The sequence below is a fragment of the Trichosurus vulpecula genome, chromosome 6, assembly GCF_011100635.1.
Source record: "Trichosurus vulpecula isolate mTriVul1 chromosome 6, mTriVul1.pri, whole genome shotgun sequence".
NCBI lineage: Eukaryota > Metazoa > Chordata > Mammalia > Diprotodontia > Phalangeridae > Trichosurus > Trichosurus vulpecula.
The window spans coordinates 106,433,540-106,452,416 of record NC_050578.1 but is presented as its reverse complement, the minus strand read 5'-3'; the positions used below and the strand labels follow the sequence as shown (position 1 = coordinate 106,452,416).

The following is an 18,877-nucleotide window of genomic DNA, read 5'->3' as shown; positions in this document are numbered from 1 at the left end:
AGTTGTTGGTGATAGATTATCCAAGACTTGAGTAAAAATAAACGTTTTCTAAATGATTGCAGCAATCTTCATCATCTTTGGTCATGCTTTATTTTCAGATATTTTACATTTTTAGTTCTGTGGTGGATTGGATTTAAAAAATACTTAACTGTCCTCATCTCTTTTTTTTTATTTATAGGAGGAAAAAAAGAAGTTTGACAAAGAGACAGAAAAGAACTATAGCCTTTTGGATAAGCATTTGAACCTTTCGTCTAAAAAGAAAGATGCCCATTTGCAAGAGGTATTTATTCATTTCTCTCCCAGCGTATTCCAAAAACTAAACAAATTGTATGAGTCTCTGTTACTTCTGTTTGTGATTTTTCTTTTGAAAATAAAATAAACCTTTCCTAATGCTTAGAGCTATAAATGTGTGGATGATGCGAAAACTTAAGGCTGTCAATGAGTCATCACCAGGGACAGAAGAAAGAGGAATGTCTTTTTTTCAGGGGAAAGAGGACGCCAAATAAATCTGTAGAACATTTTGTGCTTAGCCCTGCCAGTGCTTATGTATGTTTATAAAGAAGGAAAATACTGGCTAAGCTGGGTGTTTTTCAAAATAAAAGTGAATTTAGAGGCCAATAAGTTGAAAGAAAAGAAACAGTGATGTTTTATGAAATGGCCCTGTAAACAGCCTCTCAAAGATATTTATAGGGAAATCGGCCTAAAATGCCCATAATTTCAGTGACTTCCCTCTGTTCATTATTTCCTGTTTATCCCATATGTAGCTTGTTTTGTATATATTTGTTTGCATGTTATCTCCCTCTTTAGATTGTAATATCTTTGAGGGTAGAGGATGTCTTTTGCCTCCTTTTGTATCCCTAGTGCTTGGCACAGTGCCCGACACGTAGTAGGGGCTTAATAAGTGTTTGTTGATTGATGGATAGAGCAGTTCTTACGATTCAAGAACTATAGCGACTAAGAATATTCTTTTTAAAAAGTTAAGAGTTATGTGGATATTTTTTTGTTTGTATGTCACATGCCAGTTGTGGCACAGCTGTCAGTTTGCTCTGGCTTTCTCTCAAGACACTCCTTCCATCGCTGGTGGCTCGTGTCTGTCTTTGGCTAAAGCTCTAAATCCAGATGATAAAATTTCTCTTTTCGTTTCTTGATCCTCACGTGACCTGATGCCCTTTTCGATCATTGCTGGCGTATACATGGTAGAGCTGAGCTTGTCTGTATTCATTGTCATGGTGCCATCTTTACCTGAAGTCTCTGAGAACACTTTTCTTTGCTGATGAACTAGAACGGTGGGAGCAGTAATTGGTATTTTGGGTGCAGTCATGAGAACTTCTCTATGGGCTGAAGCCCAAAGCAGCCAGAATTAAGTGAGGCTTTTAGGAGAATGAAAACTAGCCGCTGTTGATCATTTCCACCATTTTCTTTTCATCTCCCGAGTCACCTGTATTTTCTCTTTTCATATGTTTTAGTTTTTGACTTTGAAATCTGGGGAGCTGCCAATGGCTTCAAAGGTAGTACCCCATTAAGGGATAAAGCTAAAACAAATCTTGAGGGAGTTTTTGTGTTTCTACCCTCCCCCTTCCCTTTTGAAAGATTTGGTTGGGCTATGTATTAGAAATATGTTTTTAAAACCTTTTTAACACTTAAATGGAAAAATATTTTACTAATACTTTTTATTTCTCCACCTTCCCCTTTGAAAGATTGTTAGACTATGTATTGGAAATATTTTTTTAAAACTTTTTTAATAAATAGAAAAAAATTGCTAATGCTTTTTATTTGTTATCTTATAATTGTTTCCCCCTACCCCTTTGAAAGATTTGGTTAGAATATGGATTGGAAACATTTTTCTTAAACCTTTTGAACACTTAAATGAAAAAAAAAGATTTTACTAATACTTCTAAATTTTTTTCTGTTAATTGTTTCCTCATACCATGCTTCATTTTTTTTTTGTGCAGGGATTGGACCTGCGATTTCATTGGTATGGGGAACTAGCTCTCAGTGAGGAAACTCCTCTTTGAATTTCTTAGTCATAGAGAATTTCCTGGGGGGCACTGAGAGGGTAAGTGACTTGCTCACTGTCACATGACTGTGATGTGTCAGAAATGGCATTTGAAGCCAATTCTTTCTGACTCTGAAGCCAGCTTTTGAGCATCCATTCTGTAAGAACCAAATTGTTTTGGTTTCCTAAGGGAGAAAAAAAGTTTATTTTTTTTTCTTTTGGAATTTTCAAAAAGACCCCGAGTTTGAAACTCAACTCTCTCACTTATTGTCTGTGTCCCTTAGGGCAAGTCACATAACCTCTCTGGGCTTCATTGTTCTCATAGGTAAACTGAAAGGGTTCGAGCTTCCTTGACTCAAGTCCCTTCCATCTCTCAGTCTAGCCTAGTTTGGTCCTGTCCCCTTTGTAGGTGCACCGAAGCGCATTCTCAAAGAGGTGCTATTTATTTGTGTTTGTATAAAACTCAGCTGTGACTTGGATTTTAGAAAATCTGTCAAGTGAGGAAATCCAGTGAGCTGTCAGCTTCTCCACCTGGAATTTTATTCTAATGGGGCACAAAAAAGTTCTATCATGTGGTTCTCCAGAAAATGTGGAGTAGTTGTGGTTGTCATCATTCACAGCTTAAATATTCGATTTTGTGTTTCTTGGCAGGCTTTCAAGCCCCGCTCTCAGGGGTCTTTTCTAAATTTTGTCAGCTCTTTGTTTTTTTTTTTTTTTTGGAAGCTCTGTAAATAAGGTATGAAAAGATGAATACTAGATGTTTCTTAGATTTGTTGGAGACAAAGGTCATATTTAAACACTAAAGAAATAACTTGAATTCTCACTTGTTGGAAGGCTCTTCTTGGTTTTCTTCCTTTCGATATGTGTCATTATTATATTTACACATACACATCCCATTTTTTAAAATACCAAATGCTAAGATGAACTTAGGCATACTCAGCGTGATTTCTCAAATGAAGCCACACTTTTGTATCCAAGGATTCATTTTTGTGACATAAATGGCTCCCTTGGAACGAAGAAGGGCCTCAGAGGGTATCGAATAATCTGCTTATTTTACGGAAGCCTAGAAAGGCTTGTTAACTTCCCTGGGGGGAGTTGGGGGTAAGTGACATCGCCAGGATTCAAACCCAAATCCTGACCTGGTGTATCAGTCTTTTGTCTTTGTATAACAACACTTCCCAACTGTCAAAACACACTGTGTAAACCAAATGTATATACATGCCCTAATCTGGGAAAGCAAAAAATCCTTGCCTATTTGTTTATCTAGATGCTCAAATCAGATTTCTGAAATTTTATTATGGGAATATAAAGAACAATAGTCTGTGTCCAAACACTCCTATTTTGAAAAGTTTCCATGCCCATTCTACAGAAATTTGAAGCTTTTTGTAGTCTTTCTCTTATTTTGCATCTTCTGGAGACTCTTGGGTTTTAGGTTTTGCGATTGTATTTTAATTACCTTAAATGCAATATAATTTAGTCCCACTGCCAAAGAAATTCTGACTGTTTTAATCTGTGTACAATTTAATTCTTATAAATTACAATGTGAGAGAACATCTTCTCCCACAGCAACAAAAGAGATTATTATAAAAATATTATAAACCAAATCAGTTAATAGCTTGCCTCTCCTTAGTCTCAGCAGTATTTTCAGTTTTTTCCCATGCTTCCTCAGTAATATAAGTTGATCTTCTTAAAACGAGTTGAACAAGGACAGGAATAATTTGGATTAAAAGTGAAAAAACCCCATCACATCCTTAGTCTTTTAAAAATAGATACTTGTTATTTCATAGCTCGGATATTGTCTCCAGTAGTCAATTCTTGCTTTGAAATCATATAAAATATATTATTATTGATTAGTCTCTTCTCAGCATCCTACAATCCCCTCTTTGTGCACACCTAGCCAGCTAGTACCTGACATCTTAAATAGGTTATGTTTTAAAAGTTAATGTGAGTCATCTGAGACTGACAATGTATTTTCTCCTTGAAGCAATGTTCTAGCGGGGTTAGCAGCCTCCTCAGCATTAACATTTTGTTTTTGTCAGGAAATTTCAAGAGCACATCTTCTACTTTCTGCCCTGGCATCAGGTTCTACTTTCCTCTTCCTCTCCCTGCACATCAGATAATGGCAACAAGAATTTTCCTCCATTTTAAGCCTCTTTTGATGGTTCCTTTGGCAGGGTCTCCAGCTGAGTTGAAGTGGACTCGGGAGGTGGTTTGTTCCAGGGAAAGAAAAAATGTGTGTGTTCGGCTGTTGTCTCTACCCAGGAATGTGGCTTTGTCAGCTAGGTGGCTCAGTGGATAAAGTTGGACTTAGACTAAGGAAGACCTGAGTTCAAATTCTGCCTTAAGACACATACTAGGTGTTAGACCTTGGGTAGGTCAGTTAGCCTCTCTCTGCCTCAGTTTCCCTATGGAATGGGGATAAAACAAGCACCTCCCTCATGATGATTAAATGAGATAATATACTGTATGTAAAGTACTTTGTACACCTTAAAGCATAAATGAGTGATTATTAGTAGTAGTAGTTTCAGTTCACGTATTAATCACTTCTTTGTTATATCCAGAGAAACTAAAGGATAGGCAGATTGATCAAGAGGAATTGAGAGGCTATTAGGTGAACAGAGAGGAATGATGAAGGGTCAGACCTATTGCTTGGGGCAGACAGATTAATGTCGACTAATGGATGAAAGAAAGAAAACATCCCTTTTGGTAAAGTGAGTAGGAAAAGAGGGAGCCAGAGGTGTGTACAAATAAATGACTCCTGAAATTAGAGTCTGAGTAGGTCCATAGGACAGGCCAAATGGAATGATGCTTGAGATTTAAAGAGGGAGAGATGCCAATGAACTGGAACAAATCTGAAAGGGTAGGGACTTCTAACCATGTCATTTATGGAATAGCTGAAGGAACTATGGGTGTGTGTGTGTGTGTGTGTGTGTGTATACACATACATACATATATATACACACACACACACACACACACACACACACACACACACACACACATATATATATGCATATGTAACTTGTTGAAGAGATTTAGTGGGAAGTTGTTTCCAATCTTCAAGTAATTGAATGTTTTTTATTATGGGAATTTGTGTTTTAGGCAGAAATTGCACGTAATCAAAGCTTCCTTCAGTTGGCTCTGGTTACAGAAAATTCTCACTATTCCACAAAATATTTACAACCACAACAGGCCCTATTTATTAAGGAAAAAAATCAGCCATCTAACTAATATGCCTCCTCCCTACTCCTTTGCTAAATCATGGTCTCCTGGCTTGTCCCTTCAGATTTTGTTCTTTATTGGGTCTAAATCTCTGTCTCCTTAATTATATAGAAAGCCTCCATGGCTAGGAGATAGAGGAGGGGAGAATTAACAGTAGAGAATGCTTTTTCTCTCCATTCACAACATAGGTGAGGAAGAGGAAAAACTGAATTATATGAGATTTGAGACAGTGCAACTAAGAAGGAAGAACGTTGGAATTTGAATAAAAAGACATTTCTGATACTTAAAATTTCTGTTTCTTCACCAAGATTCATGTAATAATACTTAATTCTTAGCCCTCAAGATTTTGAGAGGAAAGTGCCTTAGTAGAAGGGGTGTGCTGATGCCACCTTATGCTGATAAATTTTCAGTGCCTGCATTTATAGCTATGAGAATTATATATTCTATAGAATTATATATGTATATATATCAGAATTATATATGTTCTAATTCAGAAATCAGGGATTGATTTTTTTTTGTTTTGTTGATTGTCTAGACTTAAGAAAGTGATGGAGAAAATGTTGATAATGCAGGTTAAACATAAAAGTTTGTCCTGTGCTTTTTAGAGAGCCAATTGTTAAACATTTGCTAATATATCTCTGCTTATAACCCAGAAAGTGCTCCATCAGTATGATTAAATAGTTGTTCAGAAATCCTTGGGACAGTTGTATGCCTGCTTTTAACAAAAGAATGCCAGGGAAGAACGCTGTGTGAGTGTGTTCCACTCTGAAGTGGGTCGTGGGAGGAAAGAAACCCTTCTCAGGAGGAACATTTGAACCTTGTAATAAGGGAAGCAGGTGAGCTAATCTCAGGGCTGGCAGAAGAATAGATGTAATTCTGGCATTTGAAGGAATATTATCATAGGATCATAGGTCAAAACTTCATATTCCATCTAATCAACCCTCCCACCCCTCATTTTATAGCTAAGGAAACAGAGACCCAGAGGCTTTAAATAATTTTGCCCAATGTCAAAATGGCAGTGACAGGTAGAATTTGAAATCCGGGTCCTCTCACTACAGTGCCAATGTTCTTTCCATCGTACCATTGAACTTCTCAGGTTATCTAGTCCAAGTCTTATCTGAAATGCAGAGCCTTTCAACATGTCAACAAGTGGTCACTTGTACTTCTGAGGGGATAAGGATAGTGGGTGAGTGGTGGCAGCATTTAAGAAGGTGGAGGTGATAGAACCCTCCTTTGCTTCACTCCAGATGAAGTCTGCCATGTTTTCTTGGCTCTTTTGTCTCATTTGGGGTTAACTCCCACCTCTTTTGGGGCAGTCTCCTGCCTAGTATTATGGGCCAGATGGCACTTGAGCCAGTGAACAAACATTTATTAAGTGCTTACTATGATAATCATTTGGTATACAAAGAAAGGTTAAAAAATAGGATCTTTGTCCACAAGGAGCTAAATTTCTAATGGGGGCAGATGATGTGTTCATGAAAGTTATATGCAGAATAGTAACCATCACAGGTATCTGATACTGGCTAAGAAATAGAGTGGTGGATCAGTGGAATAGATTAGGTATACGAGACACAGTAGTCGGTGACCACAGTAACCTAGTGTTTGATAAACCCAAAGACTCCAGCTTCTGGGATAGAAACTCAATATTTGACAAAAACTGCTGGGAAAACTGGAAAACAGATGGCAGAAACTAAATATGGATCGAAATCTCGTGCCATGTATACCAAGATAAGGTCAAAATGGGTACATTATAGATTTACCATTTTAAACATGCTGAATGAGTCCTGAATTTTCAAACAGTGTGATACTGTAAGCAAATTAGGAGAACAAGGAATATTTTACCTGTCAAATCTATGGAGAAGGAAAGAATTTATGACCAAACAAGAGATAGAGAGCATTATGAAATGAAAACTGGACTATTTTGATTGTATCAAACGAAATAGTTTTTGCACAAACAAAACCAATACAGTGAAAATTAGAAGGAAAACAGAAACCTGGAAAATAATTTTTACAGCAAATATCTCTGATAAAGTCCTCATTGCTCAAATATATAGAGAACTGAGGCCAATTTGTAAGAATACAAGTCATTCTCCAATTGATAAATGGTCAAAGGATACATACAGGCAGTTTTCAGACAAAGAAATCAAAGCTATCCATATTCATATGAAAAACTGCTCCAAATCACTACTGATTAGAGAAATGCAAGTTAAAACAACTCTGAGATACCACCTCATACCTATAAGATTGGCTAATGTGACAGAAAAGGAAAATGATAAATGTTGGAGATGTGGGAAAATTGGGACACTAATGCACCGTTGGTAGAGTTGTGAACTGATCCAGCCATCCTGGAGAGAGTTTGGAATTATGCCAAAAGGGCTATAAAACTGTGTATATACTTTGACTGAGCAATACCACTTCTAGGTCTGTATCCCAAAGAAATTTAAAAAAGAGGGGGAGTAGAAAGGACTTATATGTACAAAAAATATTTATACCAGTTCTTTTTGCGGCAAAGAATTGGAAGGGATGCTTTTTAATTGGACAATGGCAGAACAAGTTGGGGTATATGAATGTAGTGAAATATTATTGTGCTATGAGAAATGATGAACAGGTGGATTTCAGGAAAACCTGGAAAGACTTACATGAACTGATACAAAGTGACATGAGCAGAATCAGGACATTGTACACAGTAACAGCAATATTGTACGATGATCCACTATGGATGACTTAGCTATTTCTAGCAATATGGCGTTCTAAGACAATTCCAAAAAACTCATGAGGAAAAGTGCCATTCACATCCAGAGAAGAACGATGGAGCCTCAGTGCAGATTGCAGTATATTATTTTCACTTCGTGTGTGTGTGTGTGTGTGTGTGTGTGTGTGTGTGTGTGTGTGTGTGTTTCTTTTCGTCAGTTTCTTCCTTCACAACATGACTAATATGGAAATATATTTTACATGATTACTTATATGCAGCCTTTATCAAATTCCTTACTATCTTAGGGAGGGATAGGGGAAGAAGGAGAAAATTTGGAACTCAAAAATTTTAAATGAATGTTAAAATTTATCTTTACACGCAATTAGAAAAAATATAAATACTGCTAAAATGATATATGCAGAACAGAAGGGAAATAATCTCAGCAGTCACTAGCAGTGGGGAGTGAGGGGGACCAGATGTCTCGGAGTTCACTCATCCTTCAGCAGAGCCTTAATTTGCCCATAAGAGGACTATAACTGGGACAGTGCCATCGTAACCACTCCCTGGCATACCCTAACTCCCCTCCACGCCCAGACCAGCTTTGCTAAAAGAAGCTTTGTCTTCAGAGCCATGGGTTAATTGAGGTATGTGATTTCCATGTTTAGAGAAGGACTGGGTGTATTATTTGTGAGGTTTATCTTTTGCCTGGAGCTTTCTTGTTCAGTCTTTTTTTTTTTAAGCCTGTATAGTCAGTCTACCTTATCATATGGAGAACATCTTTCCAGCGCCTGTAATTTTACCCATCTGCATTCTTTGAATACAGGCAGACATCCAAGTGGAACAGAATCGAAAACACTTCTATGAGCTGTCTCTCGAATATGTGTGCAAGCTTCAAGAAATCCAAGAAAGAAAAAAGTTTGAGTTTGTGGAACCAGTAAGTATGTGTGTGTATGTATGGATATGTGTATATATGTAAATGTATTTATATATGCACATATATACTTGTATTTTGGTAAATAAATTTTTATTGCTGTCTTCTACATGACCTACATTTTCCACTATGGACAGCTAGGTGGCACAGTAGATAGAGTGCTGAGCCTGGAGTCAGGAAGGCTCATCTTCCTAAATTAAAATCTGGCCTCAGACACTTAGTAGCTGTGTGACCCTAGGCTCTCACTTAACTCTGTTTGCCTCAGTTTGTACATCTGTAAAATGAACTGGAGAAAGAAGAAAACCCCAGATGGGGTCACAAAGAATAAGACACAACTGAAACAGCTGAACAACAACAAAAAAGAGAAATAATCTCCCTTTGCTCCCTCTTGGTCCTCCCCACTTCCCTCCTCCCCACTTCCCTCCTCCCCACTTCCCTCCTCCCCACTTCCCTCCCCCCCACTTCCCTCCTCCCCACTTCCCTCCTCCCCACTTCCCTCCCCCCCCACTTCCCTCCCCCCCACTTCCCTCCCCCCCACTTCCCTCCCCCCCACTTCCCTCCCCCCCACTTCCCTCCCCCCCACTTCCCTCCCCCCCACTTCCCTCCCCCCCACTTCCCTCCCCCCCACTTCCCTCCCCCCCACTTCCCTCCTCCCCACTTCCTCCTTCTTTCCTCTGCCTCCTCCCCCTTCTTCCCCTCTTCCGCCTTCCTTGCTTCCCTTCCACCCTCTCTGTGTTTGAGTTTTGACACCATCATTCTAGGCAGCTCTCTCAAACAGTAAGTGGAAGAACGTGTGATGGTCTACACTGGTGGAGGAAGTTCCCTGCACCAGTGACATCGCAGGTTCCATTCCTATCACCATCCTTCACCTGATAGTAACACCAGGATCACAGCACTAGAGCTGGAAGGGGCCTGTGAGGATGTCGATTCCAGAACCTTCATTTTGCAGATTAAGGAAACAGAGGCCCAGAGAAGTTCAGTGACGTGCCCCAGGTCACACAGTGACAGAGCTGGGATTTGAAGCTGTATCCTTCGGCTCCTCATCTCTGATTCTTCTCACTGCCCCATTTTGTGTTGTTGAGGCATTCTCACATTGATACAAATCACAGTTTTTGATTCTGTGTTGCACAGTGACCAAAATTAATTTTGACCTTGTTTGTCTCATGGGGAGCACATGCGTGTGTCATTGACAAGAGCAACATGAATACCGATATGTGCCAGGGCTGCTGACTTTGAGCCAGGTGAAGTCATTGACTCTGAATCAGCTATGACTTTCCTTCACTTCCCAAGCACAGACTTCCTTCAGTAGTCCTTGAGTGATTTCAAATGCGAGAAAACACTGCCTGAATCTTACAGCCCTGTGTGTGCTTTTGACAGTGTTTCCATTGTCAGGGTCCAAGCCAGTAAAGGCAAACAATTAATAATTAAAAAAAGACAGTCCCTGCCCTCAAGGAGCTTATAATCGAAAAAGAGACAACATTCTAAAGGAGGCAGGGGTAAAGGTAAGTGGAATACCGCCGAGTACCCTAGTGTGTTGTTAAGTTGTTTTCAGTCCTGTCTGACTCTTTGTGACCCCATTTAGGGTTTTCTGGGCAGTGATACTGTGGTAGTTTGCCTTTTCATTCTCCAGCTTATTTTACAGATGAGGAAACAGAGGCAAACAGATTTAAGTGACTTGCCCAAGGTCACATAGCCAGTAAGTGTCTGAGGCTGGATTTGAACTCAGGTCTTCCTAACCGTAGGTCCAGTGCACTGTCCATTTTGCCACCTAGCTGCCCTGCTGTGGCTGCATCTTTTTTTGTGGAGTTGAAACCATGCAGGGCAGCAGATGCAAATGGAGTGGAAGGTAGTTAAGAGTCTCCATAGTATTGGGAAGGGGCTTTGCCAAGATTCAGTGACCCGCCTGACTCCTGGACAAGTAGTAAGCACCAGAGGAAAGATTTAAGTCCAGCGTGTCTGTTCTAGAGTTGGTATCGTACTGTATTTGACTGGACATGTGACTGGCTGAATTACCTTTGACAGAAGTGACCACCATCTATGGAATGAACAGAAAAGAGCACAGAGGAGAAAGGGAAGGTGGCAGCACTGTGAGTGCAAGTAACGTTGAACTACCTTGGGAATCTAGAGCTAGGCATTTAAGTTCTGGCTTTGACACTAACTAGTTTATGACATAGAAGGGACCAATAAGTGGCACCATACTGCACAGAGCGCCAGGCTTGGAATTACTGAGTTCAAATCTGGCCTCAGACACTTTTTAGATGTGTGACCCTGGGCAAGTCACTTAGCCCTGTTTACCTCAGTTTCCTCATCTGTAAAATGAGCTGGAGAAGGAAATGGCAAATCTCTCCAGCATCTTTGTCAAGGAAACCCCAAATGGGGTCACGAAGAATCAGACACGACTGAAATGACTGAACAGTAATTAAAGTTTATAACTTTGAGCAAGAAATTTATCCTCTCTGGGCCTCAGTTTCTTTCTTTTTTTTTATTTTGGAGGGAGTAGGCAGAGCAGTTGGGGTTAAGTGACTTGCCCAAGGTCACACAGCTAGTAAGTGTGTCAAGTGTCTGAGGTCGGATTTGAACTCAGGTCCTCCTGACTTCAGGGCCGGTGCCCTACTCACTGCGCCACCTAGCTGCCCCAGGGCCTCAGTTTCTTTACCTATAAAATAAGAATATTGGATCATCGAATCTCTAGAACTCCTTTTACATTTAAGGCCTTTGATCTATTCCAGCCCCCTCATTTTACAAAGGAAGGCATTGAGGACCAAGACAGCTGGTGGCTTCTCCAAGGTCTAGGACTAGGTCTCAGATTTTCTGACCTACCATGAGTGGTTCTCTTTCCTTTTGTCATTGACTTAACTTTCTGAAAACTCGACAAGCCTAAAAGAAGTTAGAGGTATGAATAATTCATAGCCTTAAAACAACTTTCCCAGGCAGTTTCCATAGGTGTTATCCCAGTTTTTTAGTTGATGGAAATGTTATATTCAAAGATGGTGAACGACTTGCAAGTTAGCTTCTTATGGTTGGTTAATGTTGGAGGCAGGATTGGTATCCAGGTAGTCTGACTCTTCAAGAACCCTGTCTGAGACTGTCCTTCGGATAATAAGGAGTTTTTAGTTCTAGTCCAGTTATTTTCAGCTTGAGGCAGTTTGGCCCAACGGCTAGAGAGCTGACTTCAATACTAGGAGGACATGAATTTAAATCCTACCTCAGACATCCACTGGATGTGACCCTAAGCGTAGCCTTTAAGCCATTTCTGTGCCCTCTAAGACTATAAGTTACAGAGAAGGTACAGATCTGTGCTGGTAGAGAAGAGTTTCTTTACCAGGGAGATACCTACCAATGAAATCCTAGGACAAGTCTCTACTCCTTTAAAAAAAATAGAATAATGGGTCATTGGGGGATGGTAGAAAGGAAGCGAAGGATTTGAGAGAGGAAATTGGGTTCTTCCCCGCAATTTCTTTATTTTTTTGATACTTCAAAAAATGTAGTTATTTTTTGATATTTCTTTCCTCTGACCCCTTTTGAATTCTAATCAGTAGAACTCAACAGGTGATCTCATCTGGCAGGGTATGTGACATTCTGTAACTGTATTCCCCCTTTGCACAGATGGTATGTTTTATCATCTGATCTACAGGACACAGATTGGTCATTCAAATTTATTTGTGCCTCTCGGCCTTTTAGCATTGTTTTCATTCATGTCCTTGTGTATATTTGTATGTATATTGTTCTCCTGGCTCTCCCATGCACCTTCTTTAGCAAAAAGCCTATTTTAGTGAAATTTCCAGATTGTGTGGGTTTCCTTCCTGTGCTAATGAAGCCTTTTTTTTTTTTGGTATGTGTGTTTGCCACAGATGCTGTCATTCTTCCAGGGAATGTTCACGTTCTATCATCAGGGCCATGAACTTGCTAAAGACTTCAACCACTACAAGATGGAACTGCAGATCAACATTCAGAATGTAAGGCAAGGGGCAGTTTTATCCATTAAATAGATGCTTGGAATTTTCACGAACAAGACATCTGTGGCTTCTTAAAAACGTGTGTTTGGGCAATTTTATTATATAAGTAAGAAATGTCAACACACTGGCCTACACTATTTGTAAGCAGCAAATATGTGGAAATTTTGAGGATGCACTGCCATCTTCTGGGTAGTTAGTGGTATAACATAGTGCTGCTTTATGATAGCCGAGGGTTAAGCAGATTCTGACACCTAGTGGTGTCCGGTTGTATCCCTACGAATACTGTAAACTTTAAATGGTTGTCCTGGTTTTATATTTAGTGTTATAAAAAAAATTGCCTGTTGGCCCACTTATTTGGAGGTCTCTAAAATATATTGAGCTACTTCCCAATCTCTGTAGACTGTCAGTCAATAAGTATTAAGCTGTTATATCCCAAGCGCAGTCTTTCAATTCAATTTTCAATTCAAATTAATAAGCTTTTATTAAGCTCCTGCTTTGGGACATACACTATGCAAGAAGCTGGGGATAGAAGTATAAAGAATGAAGCAGTCCTTAGTCACGAGAAGACAATAGGTATAAACATAAATATGCACAGATTAATTGTAAAGAGTGTGAATAGTTGTAAATAATTGTGAGGGGAGTAAATAAATACAAAGTAGTTAATTTTAAAATAATGAGAAAGAGAGAGAAGTGCACAGTAGTATTGAGGGGGTCAGGAAAAGATTCATATAAAAAGCAGTATGTGGCCTGGATCTTAACAAAAGAGTTGGAGGTAAGGAGATCTTACATGAAAGGCAGAGAGAAGTTTTAGTTGCTTGGCTTGGAGTAATCTCCTTCGAGGCTGGGATGATGGTTTGGACATAGGTTTGTTTTTAGCTAATCCTAGAGGCAATAGAAAAACACTGAGTTGATTGACTAAGAGAGTAACAGGGTCACATCTGCCCTTAAGGGAAATGACCTTGGTAGCAGTATGTAGGATGGGTTGGAGCTGGGAGAGACTTAAGTCAGGGACCCCAGTTAGGAAGCCGTGTTCCTGAATTAAACTGGTAGCTTTCTGGATATAGAGAAAGGTTTAGATGTAGAGATGCTACGGAGAAGGTAGAAAACAGCAAGATTTGGCAGCCGATTAGATGGATGGGGTGAGGGAAAGGGAGGAAGTCCAAGGTAAAGTCAAGATCATGCATATGGAAAACTGGAAGGATAATCATGACTTTTGATGGAAATTGGTAAGTTTTGAAGTTTAGAAGAGGAAGAGTATTTGGGGAGAAAATAATGAGTTTAATTTTGGATTTTTGAGTTTGAACTGCCTCCGATATTTGTAGTTTGAATGTCTAATGGGAATAGATATCCAAATTTGGGAGTCATCCATACAGAGATGAAAGTTAAACCCATGGGACCTGATGAAGTTACTTAGTGAGAGTTGGTTGAATGAGTGGGGGAAGGTTGCTTTCATTTTTTATTTAAAATGTAACTTCATATGAAGTATGATCATAAAGGAATGTGACCTTTAACAAAACCCCAGCAACCTTGTAACTCAGATACTTCAGGGGAGTTATGATTTCATTGATGGTGGTTATCTCTTCTAGTCACATACATCATGACTCATTCATGCCTCCCTGTCTTGTGCAGTGCTTATCCATGCAACTCCTGGCTGAGTCCCCTAAATGACCCACTGGGTGGTAGGATCCATCCGACACTACAGTTAATCCAAAGTGCTGAGTACCGTTCTTGTTTGCTTTTGACTTAGGAAGCATTTATTTAGCACTTGCTCTTTGCTGGGCACAAAGAAAGGCAAATTAGGGTGACCAACCCATCTTCTTTCTTCAGTTTGAATCTTAACCTTTGATGCCTATTAGATGTGTGACCCAAGGGCAAGTCATTTAACCACATGTAAAATGGGACTTGAGAATACCTCTCTGATGTAGTAGAGTGTCACCTTTTTAGTTAGGAAGACCCAGGTTCATTGTTAACTGCGTACCTGTCAGCAAGTCATTTAATTTCTTCATGCCCCTAGTCAACTCTTGAAGACTATTGGTTGGAGAGTTCAACTGATAATTTAAAACCCCCCTCCCAGACTCCCCACAAAACCTCCCTCATAGTGTTTTTATGAGGATCAGCCAAGATACATAAAATACTTTCAAACTTGAAGATATTTGAGGTGGCGTTATTGTAATTCCTAGAGCATAATCTGTAGCCTAAGTAATTTTGGACTTTTTTTTTCTCTTAAGATACATGGGTATGGAAGGGAAAATTACGCAATGTAATGGATTCTAGTCCGTGGTTGTATGCATCCATAGTGATATGGAACTTCTCAGGCTGTGCAGTGGTAGAGTACATAAAGTGATGTGCCTGCGGTCAGTCAGGAGAACCTCAGTTTAGATACTAGCTGTTTGACCCTGGGCGAGACACTTGACCTCTCTCAGCCCCGGATTTCTCCTCTGTCAAAGGACTGGGTTAGACTCAATGGTTTCTGAGATCTTTTTCAGGTCCTCCCAACTGTAGGCCAACCGCTGATTTTTGTATAGTCTAGCAACGCAATTAAATTTCAGGGCGCGACAGTAGCATGGTTTATGCCATACTCCTCCCTTTTCAAAGCCGTTGAAAAGAATTGCAGAGGAATAAGAAACCAGATAATGGCTTGTCAGTAGTAAATCTGATATTTTTTAAGCTTCTCTTGCAATATTGCGTAGGGGTGGGCTATTAGGTAAGGTAGATTAAGATGAAATTGAGGAAAGGAGATGAGGGTAAGAAATTCAGAAGGAGTTGGAGGCTGAGAAACAAAGAGGGAAATGAGTTGAAAAATGGAGAGAGGTCAGAAGGGGAAAGAAGAATGAGGTAAGAAAGGGAGGACTGTGCTGAATCCAATTTGTGACCGGAGGGACTAAGTCTTTTTTTTTTTTTTTTCAGGAACTGAACTGAAATCCCTTTACAAAGGTTGTTCATTTGTTTTATAAAAGATCTCTACAAATTAGTTTCCTTTCCAATATTGCTTTAATCAGGCCTATAGAAATGTACCCTGTCACCATTTTTCTCTTGTGATAAGCTTCCCGTGGTGACAGTCTTTACTGTGAGAGGAGAGAGGGGAAAATGTGTACTAGTGATTTTTTTACTTGAAGTACATCACAGTTTTATATCAGCAGTTCTTGCATTAATTAAATTTAACTCAACAAACCTTTGTTAAATGACTGATATGCAGTGCATTAGTGCGAAGGATACAAAGGTTAAAAAAGTTTAAAAAACTTAGAATTTATCAGGAAAAACAGTTTAATCCAATAAGCATTGTTAGGTGCCTATGATATGCCGAGAGAAAAAAAGAATTCTTGCCTTTAAGGATCTTAGAGCCTGTAGACCAAGGACCCACAGAGACTCAGAACTTGTAGTGGTTTGGTTGGATCTTGAAGTATGACCCAGGAAGAGACCTTTTCTCTCTTTTGACTCATTTTGTCCCAACCCTGGAATTCACTTAAAGGGGAATATTTAAAATAGACACAAGCTATCACTAAGTTTGAAGCTTCCTCAAATCTAAAGAACAGGGAAAGGTCCCATGTAGGGGTTGCTTCTTAAACTGAGTCTTAATACAGGGATCTATGGCTTCCAAGAGGCAGACAGGTATAAGGAGTGAGGGATGCTCTAGGCATAGGGTGGGGAGTGGTACAGATGATTGGGGGAAATGTGGCAGGAGATGAAATTTAACTTATTAGGAATAGCAAGGAAGTTAGTTTTCTGAAACAAGGAATGTGTCAGGTGTTTGTAAGGTAGAGTTATTCAGGAAAGATAGGTTAAGGCCAGATTGTGAAGGGCTTTAAATGCCAGAGTGAGGCTAGTATTTGTTACTAGGACTTAATAGAGCTTCTTGAGTAGGGGTTTAGTGTGGACAGACTTGTATCTTATTTTGACAGCTGTGTGGAGGATAGATTGGAGAATGATAGATTAATACAAATAAATAAAATCCAAGGTAGCATGTGATAAGGACAGAGGAGAAGTCTTGGCACGGCTAGCCTTGTAAGAAATTTGAGGAGGGAAAGGAATCACTGTCAGTTTTGGAGATTAGGAAAGACAGACAGACAGACACAGAGTATATGTGTACACATGTACATAATATATACTATACACGCAAACACACACACACACACACACACACATACTCTTCAGGTAAGTCTTGAAGGACGAGAAACATTTCTGAAGGTGGTGATGTGGGGATAATAGCCTATGATAATTCATGGAGATTGGAAGCCATAGGACAAGAACTCAAAGTCTAGCTTGGCATCCATGTAGAGAATTACATTGGAGCCACATTGGGGAAGGAGGTCTTAATAAGGCTCTTAAAAATTCCTGCCAGGCTTCAGAGATAATACTTTTATCTTATAGGCAATGAGGTACCATTGAAAATCAGGGTGATGTGATATGCTCAAGCTTGTTTAAATAGGACTGTTTTTGTAGCTGTGAAAAGGGTTGGAGAGGAAAGAGATTGAGGTAGGATGGGCCAGTTGGGAAACTATTTCAGTGGTCTGGTTGAGCAGTACTGTGAATGTGAGCTAGGAATGATAGCAGTGAATAGAGAAGAGGGAATGGAGGGGAGAGATAATATAGGATCAACCTGACTTGACAATCATTTAGAATGTGGGAAGTGATAGAGAAGGGAGAGTCAAAAATAATTGGTTGACTTGGGAAAGATAGTGATATTAATAGAAATAGGGAAGTTTTAAGGAATGGATCTATTTAAAAAGGATAAGATAATGAATCCAATTTTGGACATACTGTGTTTGAAGTACTGTCAGGATGTCTAGATGAAGATGTCCCTTGGGCAATTGAAAATGCGTTACTGAAAGTGAGAAGATAAATTGGGGCTAGATATATAGATTTATTAATCCTCTGCATAAAGGTAATAAATGAAACTACGGAAACACATGAGCTTGTCCGAAGAGAGCATATAGAGAAGTGAGGGGATAAAGGCTGAGGACCATGCTTTGGGGGATATTTTCATGTGGGTAGGTAAAAGAGGGAGATGGACCGGTGGAGAAAATTGAGAAAAAGTGGTCAATCCTCTCCTCTTACAGGAGGAAAAGAAGGATGCAGTGTCATGGAGACCAATTTACATTTTTCTTTGGTTCTTTGCTTATAGCTGTTTTGACTTCATTGTTTTCTTTTGAGTTTGTATTATAATCTTCCCTGTTGCCATGGTAGTTTTTTATGGTCAGGTTCTTTTGTTTTTGTTGTTTGCTCATATTTCTGCCCTGTTTCTTGATTTAGAACTTCATGTTAATGTTAGGCTTTGTTCTCAACTTGGGCAGCAGGGGGAAGAGGCTCTGTCTCAAGCTTCAGGCTTTTTTTCCACTCCTGTTTTCAGAGCTAGTTCTGGGAGTTTGGAAGTTTTTGGTGCTCCCAAAGTGGCCTGATCTGAGGAAAGGTGTGGTCACTGCTCTTTTGGTCTGCAGCCTGGTCCTTATGCAGGAAGGGCCTTTGATCCCTTGTAATTACAATCAGTACTTCTCCTTGAGCCCCTCCTCCCCTGGGACCAAAATGATACTGCCTCTCACGGCTTCCTCTCTCTCTTGACCCAAAAGTGCTTCCCTCTTGAACCATGACCCAGAGGTGGAGTTGCCAACCAGTGTCTGGTCCTGTGTCCAGTGCTAGCATAGGGTTCCCTTGTAATCAGTTGCCAGGTCCCCTTACTGACTCTGGCTTGAGAGCCCCGCAAACTGCTGATGTTTCCCTCACCACCACCTAGTCCCACCACTGCTATTTTATCCATGTGGTCTCAAGGCCAGCCTCTTCCCCCATGTCACAGATCTCTCTTTCTAACCTCCTAAGTTTTCTTGATCTGGAAGAATGTCTGACTTCGACTTTTTGTTGACTCTGTCATTCCAGAATTCAATTTGAAGTATTATTTTAAAGTTGTTTGTAGGGGAATGTTAGGAGGACTCAGCTTTTTCTGCTCCATCATCTTGCATTTTTATTTTCCATGAGTTGAAATTCGACTTATTATTTCCATGTTTGCAAATACCCCCTTATTCCAGATCCCACATGAATTAAACAAAATTGATATTTTTTGAGTGGGTGGAAACACTTGGATGTGGGCT

At 39.8% G+C, this 18,877-nt stretch overlaps 1 protein-coding gene across 1 annotated transcript in view; it reads left to right on the top strand.

Annotated features, from left to right (window-relative positions):
• ARHGAP10 (Rho GTPase activating protein 10) overlaps window positions 1-18,877 on the top strand; it is a 371,669-nt gene that overhangs the window by 156,612 nt on the left and 196,180 nt on the right. The window contains exons 5-7 of the mRNA XM_036764654.1: window positions 179-280; window positions 8,734-8,844; window positions 12,693-12,797. Coding sequence (XP_036620549.1) covers window positions 179-280; window positions 8,734-8,844; window positions 12,693-12,797 — 318 coding nt within the window. The remainder of the gene's footprint in view (window positions 1-178; window positions 281-8,733; window positions 8,845-12,692; window positions 12,798-18,877) is intronic.